We start from the raw sequence: 20,277 nt of genomic DNA, 5'->3' as shown, positions 1-20,277 counted from the left end.
AACATCAGCCCTCCCCTTTTTTAACATTAAGCTAGATATTAAAGAGATATGTAAAAATAGTAAAACAGTGCCAGTCCTCTCAAAATTTTTTTTGGTTTGGTGTTTATAAGCATGTAATGGGTTTATTTTGTTTTTTAATGAGTCAATAAGTAAACAAATGTGAAATTTTCTGTTTTATTTTCTGATATGGTAAATATTGATAAATGTAACCCACAAAAGAATTGCTGAAATAAAGCACCATAGAGTGCTGTCTAGGGAAGGAACTGAAGGCATCAGGAGTACAATGACTGTGTAAAAAAGGGAGGGATTAAGGAATGAGAAGTGTCTGTTCAATTCCTCTTCTCTACTGGGTTAGTGTCAGTCTTCTCTGCATTCTCATGTGGAGGTACCTGCACTTAAAGTCTGTAATCATGGGTTAATACTCTGTCCCAGCAACTTCTTAGATTCCTGCTTTATGATATTCTGCACTCAGCCCTTGCATAGGGACATTTCACCTGGCAATGTCATTTTCTAGCTTGACCTCCTTGTCCTAATGAGGAACTAGATCTTCGCTAATCTTCTGGCATTAACTTATACCCTTCTGTTCTAGTACCACCCCTTTTACTTAAATTTCCTATTCTTTAAAAAAAAAACAACTTTAATTAAAAACTTATTTTCTTCACCTTTATTGACATATAGTTGACAAAATTGTAATTATTTAAAGTGTACGTAGTGGTGGCTTTATGTATGTGTACATGTGAGTGGATTCCCACCATCTAATTAATTAATACATCCATCACCTCACATTTTTAACTGTGTGTCAGAACATTTAAGTTCCACACTCTCGGCAAATTTCAGTTATTTAATATAGTGGTTACCATGTTTTTCATTACATCTTCAGGCCTTATTCATCTTATAGCTGAAATTTTATACCGTTTTACCAACCTCTCCCTCTCTCCACCCAACTCTCCCATCCCCAGATGCTGGCAAGTGTTTTTCTACTATTTCTATGAATTTGACATTCTTTTAAAAATTATTTTATTTATTTTAATTGGAGGATAATTTCTTTACAGTATTGTGAAGGTTTTTGCCATACATCGACATGAGTCAGCCACGGGTATACATGTGTCCCCCGATCCCGAACCCTGCTCGAACCTCCCTCCTCACCCTGTCCCTCCAGGTTGTCCCAGAGCACTGGCTTTGGGTGCCCTGTTTCATGCATCGAACTTGGCACTGGTCATCTATTTTACATATGGTAATATACACGTTCCAGTGTTATTCTCCCAAATCATCCCACCCTCGCCTTCTCCCAGAGTCCAAAAGTCTGTTCTTTACATCTGTGTCTCTTTTGCTGCCCTGCATGTAGGATCATTGTTACTGTCTTTCTAAATTCCGTATATATGTGGATTTGTGTTTCTCATTCTGACTTACTTCACTCTGTATGAGTTTGACTTTTTTTTTTATCTCACATATAAAGAAGAACATACAGTATTTTTCCATCTCTTTCTAGGTTATTTCACTTAGCATGACCCCCTCAAGTTTCATCCATATTTTCACAAATGGAAGGATTTCCTTCTTTCTCATGTCTGAATAATATTCTGTCTGTGTGCATGCTAAGTCACCTCAGTCTCGTCCGACTCTTTGTGACCACGTGAACCATAGCCCGCCAGGCTCCTCTGTCCATGGGATTCTCCTGGCAAGAAGACTGCAGTGGGATGCCGTGTCCTCCTCCAGGGGATCTTCCTGACCCTTGGATTGAACCTGTGTCTCTTAAGTCTCCTGCATTGGCAGGCAGGCTCTTTACCACTAGTACCACCTAGGAAGTCCCTCTATCTGTGTATGTACCTGTGTGTGTCTGTGTGTGTATTTCATATGTTTTGAATCCACTTATCTGTTGTAGGACATTTGGGTTGTTTCTATATCTTGGCTATTGTAAATAATGCTGCAGTGAATATAGGAGCACCATTATCTCTTTGAGATCTTGTTTTTATTCCTTTGTTTTTTATACCCAGAAATGGGATTGCTAGATCATATGGTAGTTCTGTTTTTAAGTTTTTGAGGAACTTTCACAGTGGTTGCACCAGTGTATTCTCAAAAGCAGTGCACAAGGGGTCATTTTCTCCGCATCCTCACCTACCCTTATCCCTTTTCTTTTAATAACTGTGATTCCAACAGGTATGAGGTAATACTTCTTTGTAGTTCTGATTTGCATTTTCCTGATTTTTGTGATGTTGAGCACCTTTTTATATACCCATTGACCATCTGTATGGTGGTGTGTTTTTTTTTTTAAATGCCTATTCAGTTCCTCTGCCTATTTTAAAATCATTTTCACTAGTGAGGTATATGAATACTTTGTATATTTTGAACATTAACCCCATTAAGTAAATGATTTGTACATATTTTCTCCCATTCAATTATGTACCTTATCATTTTTTCTGTATCCTTTGCTGTCCAGAAGCTTTTTAGTATTATGTAGTCACACCTGTTTATTTTTGCTTTTATTGCCTTTGCTTTTGGTGTCATTGAATTTCTTTCTTAACCATGTCCTACCTTTTATTCATTTTCAGCTTATGCTACTTTACAATCATTCATTCCTATGCTTTTATTAAATCTACAAAGTTTATCCAAGATGAAAGTGATATCTTGTGTCATCACTTCACTCTTTAATTTCTCTGGGACATTGCCTGCTCAAGTATAGTCCTCGTTTGCCACTGAGAAGATACAACATTTATTATTAGTCCAAATTTACATTATTGATTTAAATAGATTTATTTTGGGTAGTGGAAGTATATATATTCAAAGGAAATAAAATGTTATTAATTTCAAGAAAGATGAAGAGACAAAATGAGAATGAAGTGCAACATCTGACTTATATTTTACCACTGTCTCTGAAATATCAGATGCATTTATATGAATTAAAACCACAGAATACATGTCAAAATAATCATGTGTCCTTTTGGATCATCTGTCAATGAAGATGAATACACAGTTTGTGTATATAAAAAATGTATTATTTGATTATTTTTAGTCATCTATAAATTGATAGGTATATTTCAATATAATTTTTAAAGTATTCCTTTTTTTATTTCTTACAGTAATCCTAAATCAGAGAGTCAGAGAGTAAATAAAAAAGTCAACAATGATGCTTCACTTAGAATTCATAATCTGTCCATTTTGGTGAGACAGATAAAATTTTATTACCAGGTAAGTAGTTCTTTTTTTAATCTAATATTTTAATAACTGCTTTCATAATCACATTTTTGTGGTGTTATTAGTCACCTAATATATACTAAAGGCTTATTATATACCAGGTATTGGTCTAGTTGCAGGTAGAGTAGTCATAACACAGTTTGTTTCTTATGCAGTGTTAAAGATACAAACATGTACTTCATAATTATCAAATTTACAAATAATTATTCTATGATTTTTAAAATTTCCTGATACTTTGTATAGTGAAACACTTTAGGTGCAAATCAGTTTAGCATTGTTTTATTATTCTGGAGAAATTACACTATATATAATTGTTTCTACACGTTTTTCTATCTACTGGTTTGAAATTTTTCACCCTACTTCTGTTTTTTTTTGAAACTGCTCTTGAAATTGTACCTTTTATTCTTTTCATAGGAAAGGCCAAAAGTAATCAGTAGCTTACTCTTTTTATGCAATAGTATTATGACTGTAGTTCAGTTCAGTTTCAGTTCAGTCGCTCAGTCGTGTATGACTCTGTGACTCCATGAACCACAGGAGGCCTCCCTGTCCATCACCAACTCCCTGAGTCCACAAAACCCATGTCCATTGAGTTGGTGATGCCATCCAACCATCTCATCCTCTGTCGTCCCCTTCCCCTCCTGCCCTCAATCTTTCCCAGCATCAGGGTCTTTTCTAATGAATTGGCTCTTTGCATCAGGTGACCAAAGTATTGGAACTTCAGCTTCAGCATCAGTCTTTCCAATGAATATTCAGAATTGATTTCCTTTAGGACTATTTTGATTTCCTTGCAGTCCAAGGGACTCTCAAGAGTCTTCTCCAACACCACAGTTCAAAAGCATCAATTCTTCAGCACTCAGCTTTCTTCACAGTCCAACTCTCACATCCATACATGACCACTGGAAAAACCATAGCCTTGACTAGATGGACCTTTGTTGGCAAAATAATGTCTATGCTTTTTAATATACAGTCTAGGTTGGTCATAATTTTCCTTCCAAGGAGTAAGCATCTTTTAATTTCATGGATACAGTCACCATCTGCATTGATTTTGGAGCCCAGAAAAATCAAGTCAGCCACTGTTTCCACTGTTTCCCCATCTATTTCCCATGAAGTGATGGGACCGAATGCTGTCATCTTAGTTTTCTGAATGTTGAGCTTTAAGCCAACTTTTTCACTCTCCACTTTCACTTTCATCAAGAGGCTTTTTAGTTCCTCTTCACTTTCTGCCATAAGGGTGGTGTCATCTGCATATCTGAGGTTATTGATATTTCTCCCGGCAATCTTGATTCCAGCTTGTGCTTCCTCCAGCCCAGTGTTTCTGCATATAAGTTAAATAAGCAGGGTGAAAATATACAGCCTTGACGTCCTCCTTTTCCTATTTGGAACCAGTCTGTTGTTCCATGTCCAGTTCTAACTGTTGCTTCCTGACCTGCATACAGGTTTCTCAAGAGGCAGGTCAGATGGTCTGGTATTCTCATCTCTTAAAGAATTTTCCACAGTTTCTTGTGATCCACACAGTCAAAGGCTTTGACATAGTCAATAAAGCAGAAATAGATGTTTTTATGGAACTCTCTTGCTCTTTCGATGATCCAGCGGATGTTGGGAATATGATCTCTGGTTCCTCTGCCTTTTCTAAAACCAGCTTGAACATCTGGAAGTTCAGGGTTCACGTATTGCTGAAGCCTGGCTTGGAGAATTTTGAGCATTACTTTACTAGTGTGTGAGATGAGTGCAATTGTGTGGTAGTTTGAGCATTCTTTGGCATTGCCTTTCTTTGGGACTGGAATGAAAACTGACTTTTTCCAGTCCTGTGGCCACTGCTGAGTTTTCCAAATTTGCTGGCATATTGAGTGCAGCCCTTTCACAGCATCATCTTTCAGGATTTGAAATAGCTCAACTGGAATTCCATCACCTCCACTAGCTTTGTTCGTAGGAATGCTTTCTAAGGCCCACTTGACTTCACATTCCAGGATGTCTGGCTCTAGGTGAGTGATCACACCATCATGACTATCTTGGTCATGAAGATCTTTTTTGTACAGTTTCTGTGTATTCTTGCCACCTCTTCTTAATATCTTCTGTTAGGTCCATACCTGTTCTGTCCTTTATCGAGCCCATCTTTGCATGAAATGTTCCCTTGGTATCTCTAATTTTCTTGAAGAGATCTCTAATCTTTCCTGTTCTATTGTTTTCCTCTATTTGTTTGCATTGATCGCTGAAGAAGGCTTTCTTATCTCTCCTTGCTATTCTTTGGAACTCTGCATTCAAAGGGGTATATCTTTCCTTTTCTTCTTTGCTTTTCGCTTCTCTTCTTTTCACAGCTATTTTTAAGGCCTCCTCAGACAGCTATTTTGCTGTTTTGCATTTCTTTTTCTTGGGGTTGGTCTTGATTTCTGCTCCTGTACAATGTCACGAACCTCCATCAGTTCATCAGGCACTCTGTCTGTCAGATCTAGTCCCTTAAATCTATTTCTCACTTCCACTGTATAATCATAAGGGATTGATTTAGGTCATACCTGAATGGTCTAGTGGTTTTCCCCACTGTCTTCAATTTAAGTCTGAATTTGGCAATAAGGAGTTCATGATCTGAGCCATAGTCAGCTCCTGGTCTTGTTTTTGCTGACTGTATAGAGCTTCTCCATCTTTGGCTGCAAAGAATATAATCAGTGTGATTTTGGTGTGGACCATTTGGTGATATCCATGTGTAGAGTCTTCTCTTGTGTTGTTGGAAGTGGGTGTTTGCTATAACCAGTGTGTTCTCTTGGCAGAACTCTATTAGGCTTTTCCCTGCTTCATTCTGTACTCCAAGGCCAAATTTGCCTGTTACTCCAGGTGTTTCTTGACTTCCTACTTTTGCATTCCAGTCCCCTATAATGAAAAGGACATCTTTTTTGAGTGTTAGTTCTAGAAGGTCCTGTCGGTCTTCATAGAACCATTCAACTTCAGCTTCCTCGGCGTTACTGGTTGGGGCATAGACTTGGATTACTGTGATATTGAATGGTTTGCTTTGGAAACAAACAGAGATCATTCTGTTGTTTTTGAGATTGCATCCAAGTACTGCATTTCTTTTTTGTTGACTCTTTTGTTGACTATAATGGCTAATCCATTTCTTCTGAGGGATTCCTGCCCGCAGTAGTAGATATAATGGTCATCTGAGTTAAATTCACCCATTCCAGTCCATCTTAGTTTGCTGATTCCTAGATAATTTGCCTTATTTCAGCCATTCCCTGTTAGAGATTTTAAGCTCTTCTTGTCTTGTATTCTAGTACTTTTTAAACCCCATTAATTAAATATTAAGCATACTGTTAAATAAATCAATCAGTGTTCTTTTTGATCCAGTCACATAGTTTCCTTTTTTTCCTCTACATGGTTTTCTGTTGTATCTCAGATCTGCCTTGATACTACTTTCTTCCTCAAGTACATCCTTTAGTTGTTTGTGTGGAAAAGGCTTGTTGATAGTAATGTTTATCAGTGTTTGTCTGAAAATGCATTTCTTTCATCCTTGTTCTGAAAAGATAGTTTCGTTGGGTATGTAGTTATTGGTTAATAATTACTTTTCTCTCAGTGCTTTTGCAGGTTTTTACCTTCTCTCTCTAAAAGAACAAAAAGAATTCTAGAACTACATACTCAACAAAGTCATAAAAAATGAGAAAAAAATAAGAACAAGGAAACTAAAAATTACAATTAATTTGACATTTATTTAAGTCCATTTAGCTGTTATATACTTGGCTATAGCATATTTATCTTGAGATAACTTGCTTTTGACTTGAAAATTCACTTATTAAATACTCCCAAACTCAGTATTATCTGTTGGAGTAAGTGATTGTAGCTGTTTTTGACACTTATTTTTAATATTCTTAACAATATTTACATAATATTTTAACTATATTCTTTATTGTGTTCAGCATATACTAAATATGTACTTTAAATGTGTGCATATTTTTGGTGTTAGTTTTTTTAAGAACTAGTGAATATAATACTGAAGAAAAATTTTTATAACTTTCTCATACATATCTGTAACAAATTATAGATAAAAGATCAATTCTGACTAGCCTCTGGTATCATGCTGTTCTCTGGCTATAAGAAAACACTTGTAGATCACACAGGTTTTTAAAAGCAATACAAATTAGGTTTTCATGGTTATTTGCTTCTTTGTCATAGTATTAAAGTAAAGAATGATTCTGAAAGAAATAATTATTTCTTTTCTATTATTTTCAGAGGAAAAAATTATTCCTCAGCAGCTAATGTAGTGAAAGCCCAATAGTTAAGCACTTATTAGTATTTAATATTGCAAAGATTCAGTATTACCACATTACAGTGATCAATCTGTAGTCTCTTTCTTCCCAGACTGTTTGTAGTGTGTCATTGTTGGTGGTTGTAATGATAGACATGGTGTGTTCTTTGATTTGCTCAAAGAACAGAAGATGCATCCTGGGTATATAAATAAAATGAGTAATTCGGAAGCATTCAGCTCTTTCTGAATCATTCTCTACCATCAACATTTGTATATATTCTTGTCACAAAAAGTTTTGACAGAAGTCAAAGGGAGTGAAACTTCTGTTTTTGATAGGAGATAAATAATGATTCGCTGAGGAAGAATCATTCACTTTTATGAAAATGATCATAAGATAGGATTTTTAATGAACTAACTGGCTTTCTTAATTTTACTATCAGTTGTTTTTTTAGTTCTCTTAGAAGTAGTAAAAAAACAAAACAACAAAAAGTACACATACTTGAATTTTTATTGAAGAAGCTTGTTTAATTATCTTATACCTAAAATTCAGTTCAACTTGGACATTTTTGTTTTATGGACATCTAATATTATAATTTTAGTTATTTAAGTCATTAACTTATAGTTACAAAAGATTTAAGACTTTAGTTACCTTTTTTTCCACATTTTGTAAGCTTTTTAATTGCAATATACCAGTGTAGGTATCAGAGAAGGCAATGGCACCCCACTCCAGTACTCTCGCCTGGAAAATCCCATGGATGGAGGAGCCTGGTAGGCTGCAGTCCATGGGGTCGCGAAGAGTCGGACACGACTGAGCGACTTCACTTTGACTTTTCACTTTCATGCATTGGAGAAGGAAATGGCAATCCACTCTAGTGTTCTTGCCTGGAGAATTCCATGGACGGGGGAGCCTGGTGGGCTGCCGTCTATGGGGTCGCACAGAGTCGGGCACGACTGGAGCGACTTAGCAGCAGCAGCAGCAGCAGTGTAGGTATAGCATCTAAGAGATGTGCAAATAGTAAGTTATAGCTTGTTGAGTAATAATCCTGTCAACTTTACTCACACGCCAACCTTTGTGTATCTTTTTATAGGAGACTTTGCAACAGTTGATCATGATGTCATTGCCAAATGTCTTAATCATTGGCAAAAATCCCTTTTCTGGTAAGTATTAAAATTAGCATAATTTGATAATAAAGATACCATCTTTGTGTAGTGTTGTAATGCTCACTAAGATCTTGATTATTTCCATTAACACACTATGTTTTTCATCAGTCTGTAGGGAAAGTTGGAGGTTATAATCCATTCTGTATAGAGAAAATGAACAGAATATTTGTAAGTTGTAGCAGAATCAGACAAGCATTACTAAGTCCAGTGTTTTCTTGACCTACCAAATTGATACTTTTCTGTGATGATTTTTAGTGCCTTAAAGATAAGTATGGAAGATAAGTACAGTAGTTAAAAGCTTAGAAAAATATAAGCTTTGAAAAGAAGTGATTTAGAAGTGATTTCTAGGATTCTGTTCACTCTGTTCGGGTGTTTGCTTTGGGCTTCCCAGGTGGCACTGGTGGTAAAGAACATGTCTGTCTATGCTGGAGATATAAGAGATGAGGGTTTGATCACTGGGTGGAAAAGATGCCCTGGAGAAGGAAAGGTAGCCCACTCAAATATTCTTGCCTGGAGAATCCCATGGACAGAGGAGCCGGGTGGACTATAGTCCATAGAGTTGCAGAGTCGGACATGACTAATTAGCACACACGCACCATTGCCAGAGTTGTTTGAATCTAAGGTTTTACTGATTGATTCCCAAGTGATGCTAGTAGTAAAGAATCCACCTGCCGAAGCAAGAGAAGAGTTCTATCCCTGGGTTGGGAAGGTCCCCTGGAGGAGGAAATGGTAACCCACTCCAATATTCTTGCCTGGAAAATCCCATGGACAGAGGAGCCTGGCAGGCTATAGTTCATGGGGCCGCAAAGAGCTGGACATGACTGAGCATGCATACACATTTTCTAGTTTATATTAAACTACTTTTGAATGGAAAAAAGATGAGAAATAGTTTCTTAGATCATTTAAATTATTTTCTTCAAGTTTCTTCCCTTTACCAGATTTTAATTGTGACATGTTCAGGGTTTTAATTTTTGAACAATTGGGAAAATTAACAGCTACCTAACAGTTTCAACAAAGGACTTAATTCTTACAGGCTACATGTAACCCAAATCAAGTATATCTTCTCCAGTTCCGACCTTCAGTCAAAACAAAGATAAAACCAAAATAAAAACTAAATGCAAGCAGCTGGTTTTGTTGAGGAAACTACCCATTAAATGGGGGTGAATTAGGAGGTTATGTGCTCTTTCAAGACATTCTGGAATGTTTAAATATACAAATAAAAAATGAAAAAGTGTTGTATGTAGAATGGAATTGTTTTCAATTCCACATATATTTAGGATTTACTTACCAAGTTAGAGGGACCAGGAATATAAAGAAAATGGTTTATGTTCTGGAGGATCTTGTGTTTTGGTGGGTGATAAACAGATTACTGGGTCATGTAATAATTAATGCAAAATAGATGTAAAAATGTTAAGGCTTATAAAATATGGAGCTATTGATTATTCTTAAAGTTGGCAAATTAGTGAGGGTTGGAGACCACTGGTATTTGGGTCAAGGAAGACTACACAGAGATTGAAGAGCTGTGCATATTATTGTGATTAGTAAGTAGTTCATTAGGGGAGAGGGGTAGCGACAAAAGACAGGCAGAGGGAGTAACAGAAGTTATGGCAGTGGCATGTGTATTTATGTATATTTGGGGAAGGGTGATTAGTGTAGCTAAGAAGGTTTCATGGAGAGTAGGAGGAATTATTTGAAAAGAAAATTTGGACTTATTTGTAGACAGATTGGCTTGATGGTGAAATTCTGGAGTGACTCGGTATTTTAAGAAAATTTGGATTGAATACTGTTGGACAGTGAATATACTTTCCAGCTCTGTTACAGACCATTACTTTTATCCTGCTTGTTATATACCTTTATTTTACCAGCCTCACTGTAACTGACATTTAAGGTTTTGATTCTTCTGACTCTACATAGTGGAAAAGCCATTTAAATTTTATAGGTAGATGAATCATATAAGATATGTGTTTCAGAAAAAAAAAGCCAATAGGCCTAAAAGAAGCCAAACTTATTCAGGACCATTTTGGCTGACTCTGGCATGTCTCTATAGCAGCAGTTCTTAATTTGGTATCCTGTTGTGATATAATAATTTATGGAGAAGTAGTGGATTTACAGTTAGCATCCTTTATCACATAGAGCTTTGAAAGCTTTTTTATCTATACTGCAGCCTTTCAAAATTGAGATCCTTGCACATTTCTTCTGCTGTTACGACATTGTGCACATAAAGAGCTGCTCTTTTGAATTCACTGTACTTAGAAACTTAATTCCTTGATCAAGTTGTGAATACCATCTCTAGAGTTAATTCTACCACTATCACAAAGTTGAACTAAAGTAAAATGTTGTACCTAGTAATTATTTTCATTTCAGAACAAGGCACAGAAGAAGTTAAAAAGTTGCTTTTGCTTTTACTGGGTTGTGCAGTTCAGGTAAGTTAAAATATTTCATATTTTTATTTTAATAAGTTTTTGTAAATTTTTGAGGCTCTACTTTCAGAAAGACTTAAAGGATGGGCCTTTGCTGTTCAGAGTCCATGTTAGAAATGTTAACATATCTGTATAAGCTAAGGAGATTCTGAAGAAAAACACTTTTTGTTATTTTATTTCAAATTTATTTATGTTATCAGATAGTCATATATGATAGCATAAATTATGTTTATGTTAATTTAATTCTTTTAATTTAATTAAAATTAATTTTTTAAAAAATACTGAGGCTTTTAAAGACCCCAGGCTTGACAAGTTCCCTAAAGGTACCCTGAAAACCTCTCCCAAAGCATCCTTATGACTTATGCGTGTATGTGTATGTGTTATTGAAGGGAAGAGGAGTGATGATCAAAAGGTAGAAATTACGAAGTCTCAATCATCTGCTGGCTTAGAAGTTAGTTACTGTAATAGAATTAGAAATCTCTTCAGTTCCCATAACACTTTAAGAACTGTATATAAAGAAAAAAGAGCTTAATTTTAAGTGGAAAAAGTTTGCTAATGCTTATTTAGTCTTCATGTGAGTCTTTATAATTGGAAGTAAAACTATTTGTAATTCTGTTTTTAACACCAGACTTTTTATGCTCTAGAACTGGACTGTCAGTAGAATAGCCACTAGCCACATGTTGCTGTTTAAGCTTAAATTAATTATAATTAAATAAAATTACAATCTCAATTGCTCATTTGTACTAGTTACATTTCAATACTCAGCCATAGGTAGCTCTTGAGTACTGTGTAGGACAACACTGATTTTCTGATTTTTCAGTTTCAAAATTTCTGTCTTCTCATTCTGTTTTCCATCTTGGTACTCTCTCCTTTCTAGCCTTCAAGAACCTATCAACTTCATCCTATATTCTTTAAGAAAGTCTAGCCTGTTTATTCTTTAAGAAAGTCTAGCCTTCTTAAAACTTCTAAAGTTTGAATAGAGGTGAGATTTAGTACAAATTTTAGGTATTTTAAGGGTAAAGGAAGAATTCTCATTGATTTGTGTTGAGATTGTGTTCAAGGGTGAGCTTTTAAAGATAGTATAAATATAAACAGTGGCTCCAGGACTTAGAAAAGGGAACTGTAGTATATGTTTAATTTAAACCTAAATCAGCCAGAGGTATGGCAGTTGAATTATGACTCTTCGTTGAGTCATAGTTATTATAACCCTGCCATTTAATGTATGCTCATTGGCTCAAACTATTTATTGGGCAACACTTTTGGAAGCATAAAATTTAAAAATTGGGGTTACCATACCTAAAAAGTTATTTTATATATGCTACAAAGGTACTATCTGAAAGTCATTCTTAATTGTTCTCACTATGCCTGTCAGATATTAGTCAGTAGACCAAAAATCTTGTTTTTAAACCTGGTAATTTTTATGACATGTTCCCCAAAACTCTGACTTCCTCGTTAAAACTGAAAACTTTACATTTCTTGTAATTTAATTTTAAATATTTTTGTATTATCCTAATAATTTTGTTCTTATAGGATGAGGAACTTTCTGCACTGATAGAAATGTGCTTAATTAAGTTAAATTGTGTGGCAATAGAAATAGAATATTATAATGTAATATGTAGAGTATAAATCAGAACCTTACTAAGTTTCTTATTGACCAAAGACCCAATTTTTCTTTTTTGAGTTTAGTGCCTTCTAGTGAGTTCAGTAATTGGCCCAAAAGATGCAACTAAGCTAGACAAGGCAGTGCTGTCTATTTTGTATGCACTTCTCATTTGATAGCTGTAAAAATACAGTTACACAAACAGTTGGATTACAGTATAAGAGATGTAGAGGGAAGATAGAATAAAACAGTAAGATGCATGTTAAGCTCTTATTCAGTACTGATTGGAAAGGAAAAGATAAGGTTTGCATTATAACATTTTTAGTTTATATCAAGTTTTTTTTAACGTACACAATGAAGAATTGCTGCCTTTATTCCACTTGCTACATGTGTACTTGTATATACATTCTTAAATTTTGCCCCGGTAACTTTTTGTTAGAAACAGATCAAGTATTTATTGTAATATCTTATATGTTTTGAACTGGGCCACAAAAAGAGATTGCTTTCATTGAGATTGATAGGATAAAGATGTGAGAATGAATTGTAAGCTTGAAGTAAAAATTGCTTAGAATTTTTTTTTCCAAGAAGAAAGGCTGTGTTGTTTGATGACAGCCAAAGACTGACTGAGCATTTTGGCTATATTCCGAATTCTGCCACTGACTCACTGTGTTTTTTGGCAAGTAACTTATCCTCCCTGAAACAAGTTCTTGATTCTTTACTTCTCTGTTTGTAAAGTTAGCATAATAATATTGTACTGACCTCACATGAGTTGTGTAATGATTACCTGCTTTAGAACTTTTCAGCATACAAGTAATATGGATTTTCAGTACCTTACTTTTTAAATAAATATTTCTAAATTTTAATCTTTTTATTAGGTAAGTATATTAGAGAGATCATTTAAATGCAAAACAAAACCCTCATTGTGCTGTTTAAACCCTCATTGTAGCCAAGCTTTTTAGCCTAATGAGTTTTTACTTATTTACAACATATTAACAACTACACCCTATAAAGTATGAGTGATTGTTCTGTTCATTTCCCTTAGTGTCAGAAAAAAGAAGAATTTATTGAAAGAATTCAAGGTTTAGATTTTGATACGAAAGCAGCAGTTGCAGCACATATTCAAGAGGTAATAATCTGTATAAAATGTTTATGTGTTTTTTATGAAGCTCATCATACATTATATTTGTATATCTCCCCAAATACTTAAAGTCATAACTTAAGCAAGAATAAATAAAAATCAAATATAGATGCACTGTGCTTTTAGGCAAATCGTCCTCTTTTCTTTAGACATAGCTTCTTAAGTGAATCATCTATAATGGCACAGTGCTGACTAGAGATGTACTGTTGACTTTATCCATAGGGGATATAGGCAGAAAGTGTCATCTGAGGAATGTATATTTCTTTGTTAGACAGCATAGCATGCATGATATAGTGAATGGAAACAGCATAAAGTGGATCACTGGCTGTAATTCAAATTAAAGTGAGCTAAGGTAATGTATTATGTCATTCCAGTGATTTTGTTTTAATGAATGGGCACAGCAGAATTTCTATTGAAGATATTGCTTGAATTATAAATACATTAGTGATTTGTAACATCCATGTAAAAGCTAAATATAGGACATAATGTGCAATGTCATTTGTTAAGTTTTTTTTTAAAGCTGTTTCTGCTTTTTTAAAAGCTATTTCTGCATCTGTCTAGTCTTGGGCTTTTAATCTTGTATACTTATTAGTTTTTAGAACTACAGTGTGTTAAATTTTACATGTTGATTAGAGAGAACTAAGGAAATGGAAGGGGGAAGAGTTGTATTTAAATAATCTCTATTTAAATCACTTTGTGTTCCATATGTTATCTTTTCTGTTAGTTAATGTTCATAGAACTCTGCTTTCTTGTCAGTAATATGGTCAACAGTAAGCATATTAGTACATAACAAGATACAGTTTTGTTGGTAGTTTCCCTTTATATATATGTTTCCATTAGCTTTGTGATTTGTATTTTATTTTGAATAAATGTTAATGCCACATGTTACTGAATTTGCCACCATTCTTGCTGTTTATTGTGAAAATTAAAGCAAAATATCAGAATCACAGTGAGAAATGGAAAACAAGAAATAAGTATTTCACTTATATAACTTCTCCATTCTTTTAAAAATCTTTATTAGGAGTCCTTTTCTCCTAAGGTGCTATGATAGTGTCACCTCAGAAACTGTAAAAACTTTGCTTTTCAAGAATAAAATTGCAATAATATTATATAGTATAGGATTAGAAAAAACTTTTGCTTTTGATTTCAGTTACAATTAATTTAGTCTTATCTAAGGAAATGATCAATTGATTCTGTTAAAGCAGTTGTCAGAAATAATAGTATTACCTTTCCTTAGGAATGCCTTGAATTAAATCTTATTTTTTAGTTAGAAGGTAAAAATAAATTCATTTAAAGACTATACTTAGTGAAAATAATTTTTAGTAGAAGCTTTTTCAGCATTCGTTAATTTCAAATGTTTTTATACATATTTACTTTTCATATTTTTATTATATGGGATATATAATATTTAACTTAATGTACTAAAATTTATTTTTAAGTATTAGCTATTTAAAAGTTGTTTATTTTGGTTGCTTTCTAAAGGTAACCCATAATCAGGAAAATGTGTTTGATCTACAATGGATGGAGGTGACTGATATGTCTCAGGAGGAAATAGAACCACTCTTGAAAAATATGGTATTGCATCTAAAAAGGCTTATAGATGAGAGAGATGAACATTCAGAGGTTTGTAAATTTCTTTTTGTATATTATGAAAGTTTCCTTTCCAAAAAACTTCAGAGATTTTTGAGAATTGATAGTCTGTTTCTTAGGGACAGGTAATAAGGTGCTATAAGTCTTTTGTGTAACACAGGAACCAGAAAGGAAGCATAAGAGCCCCAAAGTGCTAGTAAACATATTGCAATTAGATTTTATTTTCCCCTTCCTTTTAAATTACTCTGATTTTGTTCTTCTGTGTTTTTTAAAAAACTCATCCCTATAGTTCTGGCAACAAGTATGAAACCAGAGTTCTGGAAAAAGTGTAAAACTAAAAATATCATTGATGTAAGTGGAAAAACCATTGCTTTTTCAAAGTTTAAGAATTTGATTAAGGTTAATTTTGTAGTTTCATTGCCACATTTTGAGACTGTAAAAAATGTGTTAATAAAAGGAGAATAACAGGTGTTCTGAATAAAATGTCCCACAAAAGTTCTCAAATTTTTGTAGCAATTTAATGAGGTGTGATTTTCAAAAAAGAATTATTATAAGCTCTTTTAAGAAAGGACTTTGCTTTTAAAAGGAGTAAAATTGCACCAGACTTTTTGGTTGCATTCTTTGAGAGCAGTTTATAATTTTTAGAGAAGTCTAGACGTTAGTGCATGTGGTGGTGAGTAATATTTTCTTAATAGCAGACGAAAATACTCTGTCATTCTGGAGATTGTAAAACTTTGATCAGTCGTTCAATTTACATGAGAGAAACAGATTTGAGTTTATTTATGGAGAATTTGATTAGTCTTGGGACTAATGAAAGACTATATAGGAGAAATTTCTAGAGATGCTTTTGGAATAAAAAGCTTTCTCATTGCTCTATAAAATATATTCATTTCTGATGGGAATTTTTAGCTTTTCTTATGGCTTTAAAAGAGAAGAATATATAGGAAATAAACGTTTTTTAAAGCAACAGCTAAATTTTAAGACAGTGAGACCAAAGGAAGAAAAGAATGAGTTTCAAAACATCCTTAGAATATATGAAACCACCTACCCTGAGATACTCAGATCACTTTATTTTCAGTCAGTCTTGAACCATATGCTGTATCTTCTTTTTTATATTAGTAATCTTTTTACTGTTTTAGTAACAACCACTTTCAGTATGCATCCTGGCGAGCAGTAGTACTCACACTGGGAGTTCAAGTGGGTATCCTAGCACTCAAATCCTCCACTTGCTGGCATAGCCAGAATTGGGCAGCCACAGGCTATCCACTGGGGGTGCTCCCCCTTGTCAGAACAGAGAGCCCTTTCCTCTGTTTTTATTGATCTTTTGTCGTCATTGTTTCACTTTGATGTAGAAAGTATAATTTGGTCACACTGTTTTTAATTATACTTTTTTTTCCTTAATGCTATGAAACAAGGATCTCTTCAGTCATCTTTTGAAAGTGAAAGTGGCTCAGTTGTGTCAGATTCTTTGTAACCCTGTGGACTGTAGCCTGCCAGGCTCCTCTGTCCATGGAATTCTCCAGACCAGAATACTGGAGTGGGTAGCTGTTCCCTTCTCCAAGGGATCTTCCCAACCCAGGGTTTGAACCTGGGTCTCCTGCACTGCAGGCAGGTTCTTTACCATCTTAGCCACCAGGGAAGCCCAAGAGTACTGCAGTGGGTAGCATGTCCTCCAGCAGCATCTTCCCAGGCCACGATCTTCTTTGACTATACTCCAGCAGGATCGTCTCCTTTTACTAAAAACTAGATATTTATTGTCACTGTTTAGGCCAAGCTTTGTATTGTAGATTTATTGTATACTTAATCTTAGTACATCTACACAATAATCTCATTTTATAGATGAAGATTCTAAAGTTCAGAGAGGTTAAGTGACTTGCCCATTCTAACTCCAACACTTGTGATTCTGACCTTTATAATACCTTTGCCTAAATCTCAGCTCTGATACTTTTCCTTAATGATGAATTCTGTAATTATCGTCACCTGAAATTTTTAGCCTTGTTGTATCGTATGTTCATTCTTCAACGTATATTGATAAATACCTACTTTTTGTAAGAACTTTTACTAGAGTATGTGAGAGCAACAGACTTTCAAAGAAGAACCAAAGATGGTTACAGTCTAATAGAGAAATTATTTTAATAAGTGAGTTAACTGTAATAAAAGTTGGTAAGTGACAAGTACCAAAAAAAGAGACATGTATCTAACTGTTGTACTGTGTGTGTGTTAGTTGCTCAGTCGTGTCTGCCTCTTTGCGACCCCATGGACTGTTCCCCGCCAGGCCTCTCTGTCCATTGAATTCTCCAGGCAAGAATTCTAGAGTGGGTTGCCATTTCCTTCTCTGAAATGTTGTACTATAGGAATTTAAAGAAGAAAGATTACTTGCAACTGGTAGTGGAATACCTAAGATTGGAAGGATCAGAGAAAGCTTTTCAGAAATTAAAAGTATGCCTTAACATTTCCTATCAGACTTTTGAAAATGTTTGGAGTTCTTGAGCTCAAGAAACTACCACTATTAGAGAAAAGGCAAAATGGAAAGTACCTCTGGGTACTCTCTTAATTCTTAACACTAGATTTCTTTCTTTTTATTTTATTTATTTATTTTTAATTTATTTTAGTTGGAGGCTAATTACTTTACGATATTGTAGTGGTTTTTGCCATACAGTGATATGAATCAGCCATGGGTTTACATGTGTTCCCCATCCTGAACCCCTCTCCCACCTCCCTCCCCATGGTTTCTTTCTTTTTAAAAAATATTTTGCATCCATAGATCTTTTGTGCTCTGTTTGTTTTTAACTGGAAATTGTTGATATACTTTAATTTTACCACCTGCTAATTTCAAATATAATATGTATCTTCAGTACTTTTCTTGAGTTTTCTGTTTTGTGAATAATTTGGTTAAATATTTTTGAGCAGCTTTTTGTATTCACTACTCTGCTGGATAACATCAGGGATACAAAGGAAGTATAAGGAAGGTTGTATCTGATTTATTTTAAAAAAGCACATTGTAAATGAAAAATAAGGTGGCATGTAATTAAGTACTAGTTTGTGTATGAAACAGATATTTAGTAATTACTATATGCAGATACTGATGGTTCACAGGTAAAGAATTGTCTACAAATGCCGGAGACACGGGAGACGCAAGTTCAGTTGCTGGGTCAGAAAGATCCCCTGGAGGAGGAAATGGCAACCCACTCCAGTATTCTTGCCTGAAAAAATCCCATGAACAGAGGAGTCTAGCGAGCTACAGTCCAGAGTCACAAAGAATCAGACATGACTGAGCACAGACACACACACATGTATGCAGGTACTTTTGTTAAAGACAAGAGATGTTATAAGGCAATATTAAAGATAATTGAGACAGTAAGAAAATAGGCAAATAAAAGCTGACTCCGTGAAGTTTGAGCTTGGGCTGCTGTGGAAATTAGTAACACTATTCACAGAGGCAGTGGAGTTCGGCTGGACATACTAAGTAGTAGATAGACAAGATGAAGTAGTGTCAGTGAGCAAACCATCCTTCAAAACGTAACATTGAAAGAGAAATAGAAGGATAATAAAGGGGAAAATGTGATTTTTTTCCCTTCCCTAGATAGTAGAAACTTGTATGTCTTTGAAGAACAAGGAGAAAAAAGCAATAGGAAGAGAGAAACTGAAAATGTTACAGAAGTAAGGAATATGTGTTGGGAATAAGAGATGCATAAAAATGGAGGAACTTATTACAGGTGGTTCTGTTTCTTTGACAAATTGAAGGAGAGTTCATTTGTTGGAAGCAATGATAGCAGTTTGTAGTTGAGGGCTTATGTAGAGAAAAGGGAATATATTTACGTCTGCCTTTATGGGAAAATTTTGCCAGGAAACGATCAAGATTTTCAGTGAAAGAATTGATGGACATTGGAAAGAGCTTAATTGAAAGTGGATGACAACTTCTGTAGTAGGGCTGTATTTTATTTGTTCAGTTTTTTTAGAGTTCTTTATCACCTTGGAACAGGAATAGAAAAATTGATAGTAGGTAAGGAAAATGACATAGCATTTTAAGTCAGACTTGAATTTGTGTTATATTTGTGTGTAACTTAAAGTTATTTAATCTATATGTGCCTCAGTTTCCTTAGGTCTAAAATAGATGTACAGCCTCTGTTGCCAATTATAGTATTGGATGGGATCTTGTTGGATCTAGCTAGGAGTTCTATAAATATTTGTTCCCTTTTGTTTTTTCCCCGAAGAGTGAACAAACCATAGTCAAAGAGTGACATAGTAGTGTTAAATTAGAAAGTAAGGGTGACATTTAACAGCCTAATTGCAGTTTCAGGCCAAATAGGAGCTCTAGAGTAGCCAAGAATAATCTGTTTGACTGGGCAGAAGGGGAGAGTTGAGTGATTGGAGGTTCAGGCATAGGAATGGTGATATAGGAGTAATGTTCTAGTAAAGACGGCTAAGGAACTATATTTTTTATTTTTTAAACTTGAAATTAGCCTCTTGTGCTACTGGTTACTGTATTGGACAGAACAGTTACAGACATACTAATCCTGAGTTAATTCCTTTACTGTGTCAACAAATCTTCTATGCCTTTCCAACAGTTGCTATTTGTTCTACATGTTTTACCACAATTTATTAATTTTTGTTAAAACACTGGGAAGGGAAAAAAGTATTGTTTTTGTGTTATCTACTAAATAACTCAACCATGTACTGTTGAATGAAACTTTTTTAAAAAATGACAGCTAAATATGTCAAAGTTAAGGGACTTACCTGGCGGTGCTGTCTTTAAGTCACCATGCAAGGGGTGTGCGTTTGATCCCTGGTTGGGGAACTTAGATCCCACGTGCTGTGTGGCATAGTCAAAAAACAAAAAGTTCACCATTAATGATAAAGATATTAAATAAATAAGACAATTTTGACCAATGCATTCTTTCTGATATTGTAGTATAATACTTAGAATTAATGACTAGTGTTGTGTATTTGG

At 34.7% G+C, this 20,277-nt stretch overlaps 1 protein-coding gene across 5 annotated transcripts in view; it reads left to right on the top strand.

Annotated features, from left to right (window-relative positions):
- Window positions 1–20,277, top strand: part of CCDC88A (coiled-coil domain containing 88A) — a 117,921-nt gene that overhangs the window by 27,511 nt on the left and 70,133 nt on the right. For all 5 annotated transcript variants that reach the window (XM_025261047.3, XM_025261046.3, XM_044925920.2 and 2 more), the window contains exons 3-7: window positions 3,075–3,183; window positions 8,506–8,575; window positions 10,943–11,001; window positions 13,641–13,724; window positions 15,219–15,359. In XM_025261047.3, the coding sequence (XP_025116832.1) occupies window positions 3,075–3,183; window positions 8,506–8,575; window positions 10,943–11,001; window positions 13,641–13,724; window positions 15,219–15,359 (463 nt within the window). The remainder of the gene's footprint in view (window positions 1–3,074; window positions 3,184–8,505; window positions 8,576–10,942; window positions 11,002–13,640; window positions 13,725–15,218; window positions 15,360–20,277) is intronic.

This window comes from Bubalus bubalis, chromosome 12 (assembly GCF_019923935.1).
Source record: "Bubalus bubalis isolate 160015118507 breed Murrah chromosome 12, NDDB_SH_1, whole genome shotgun sequence".
NCBI classification, from domain to species: domain Eukaryota; kingdom Metazoa; phylum Chordata; class Mammalia; order Artiodactyla; family Bovidae; genus Bubalus; species Bubalus bubalis.
Note: the sequence above shows the minus strand (reverse complement) of the source record. Positions and strands in the feature narration are given on the sequence as shown.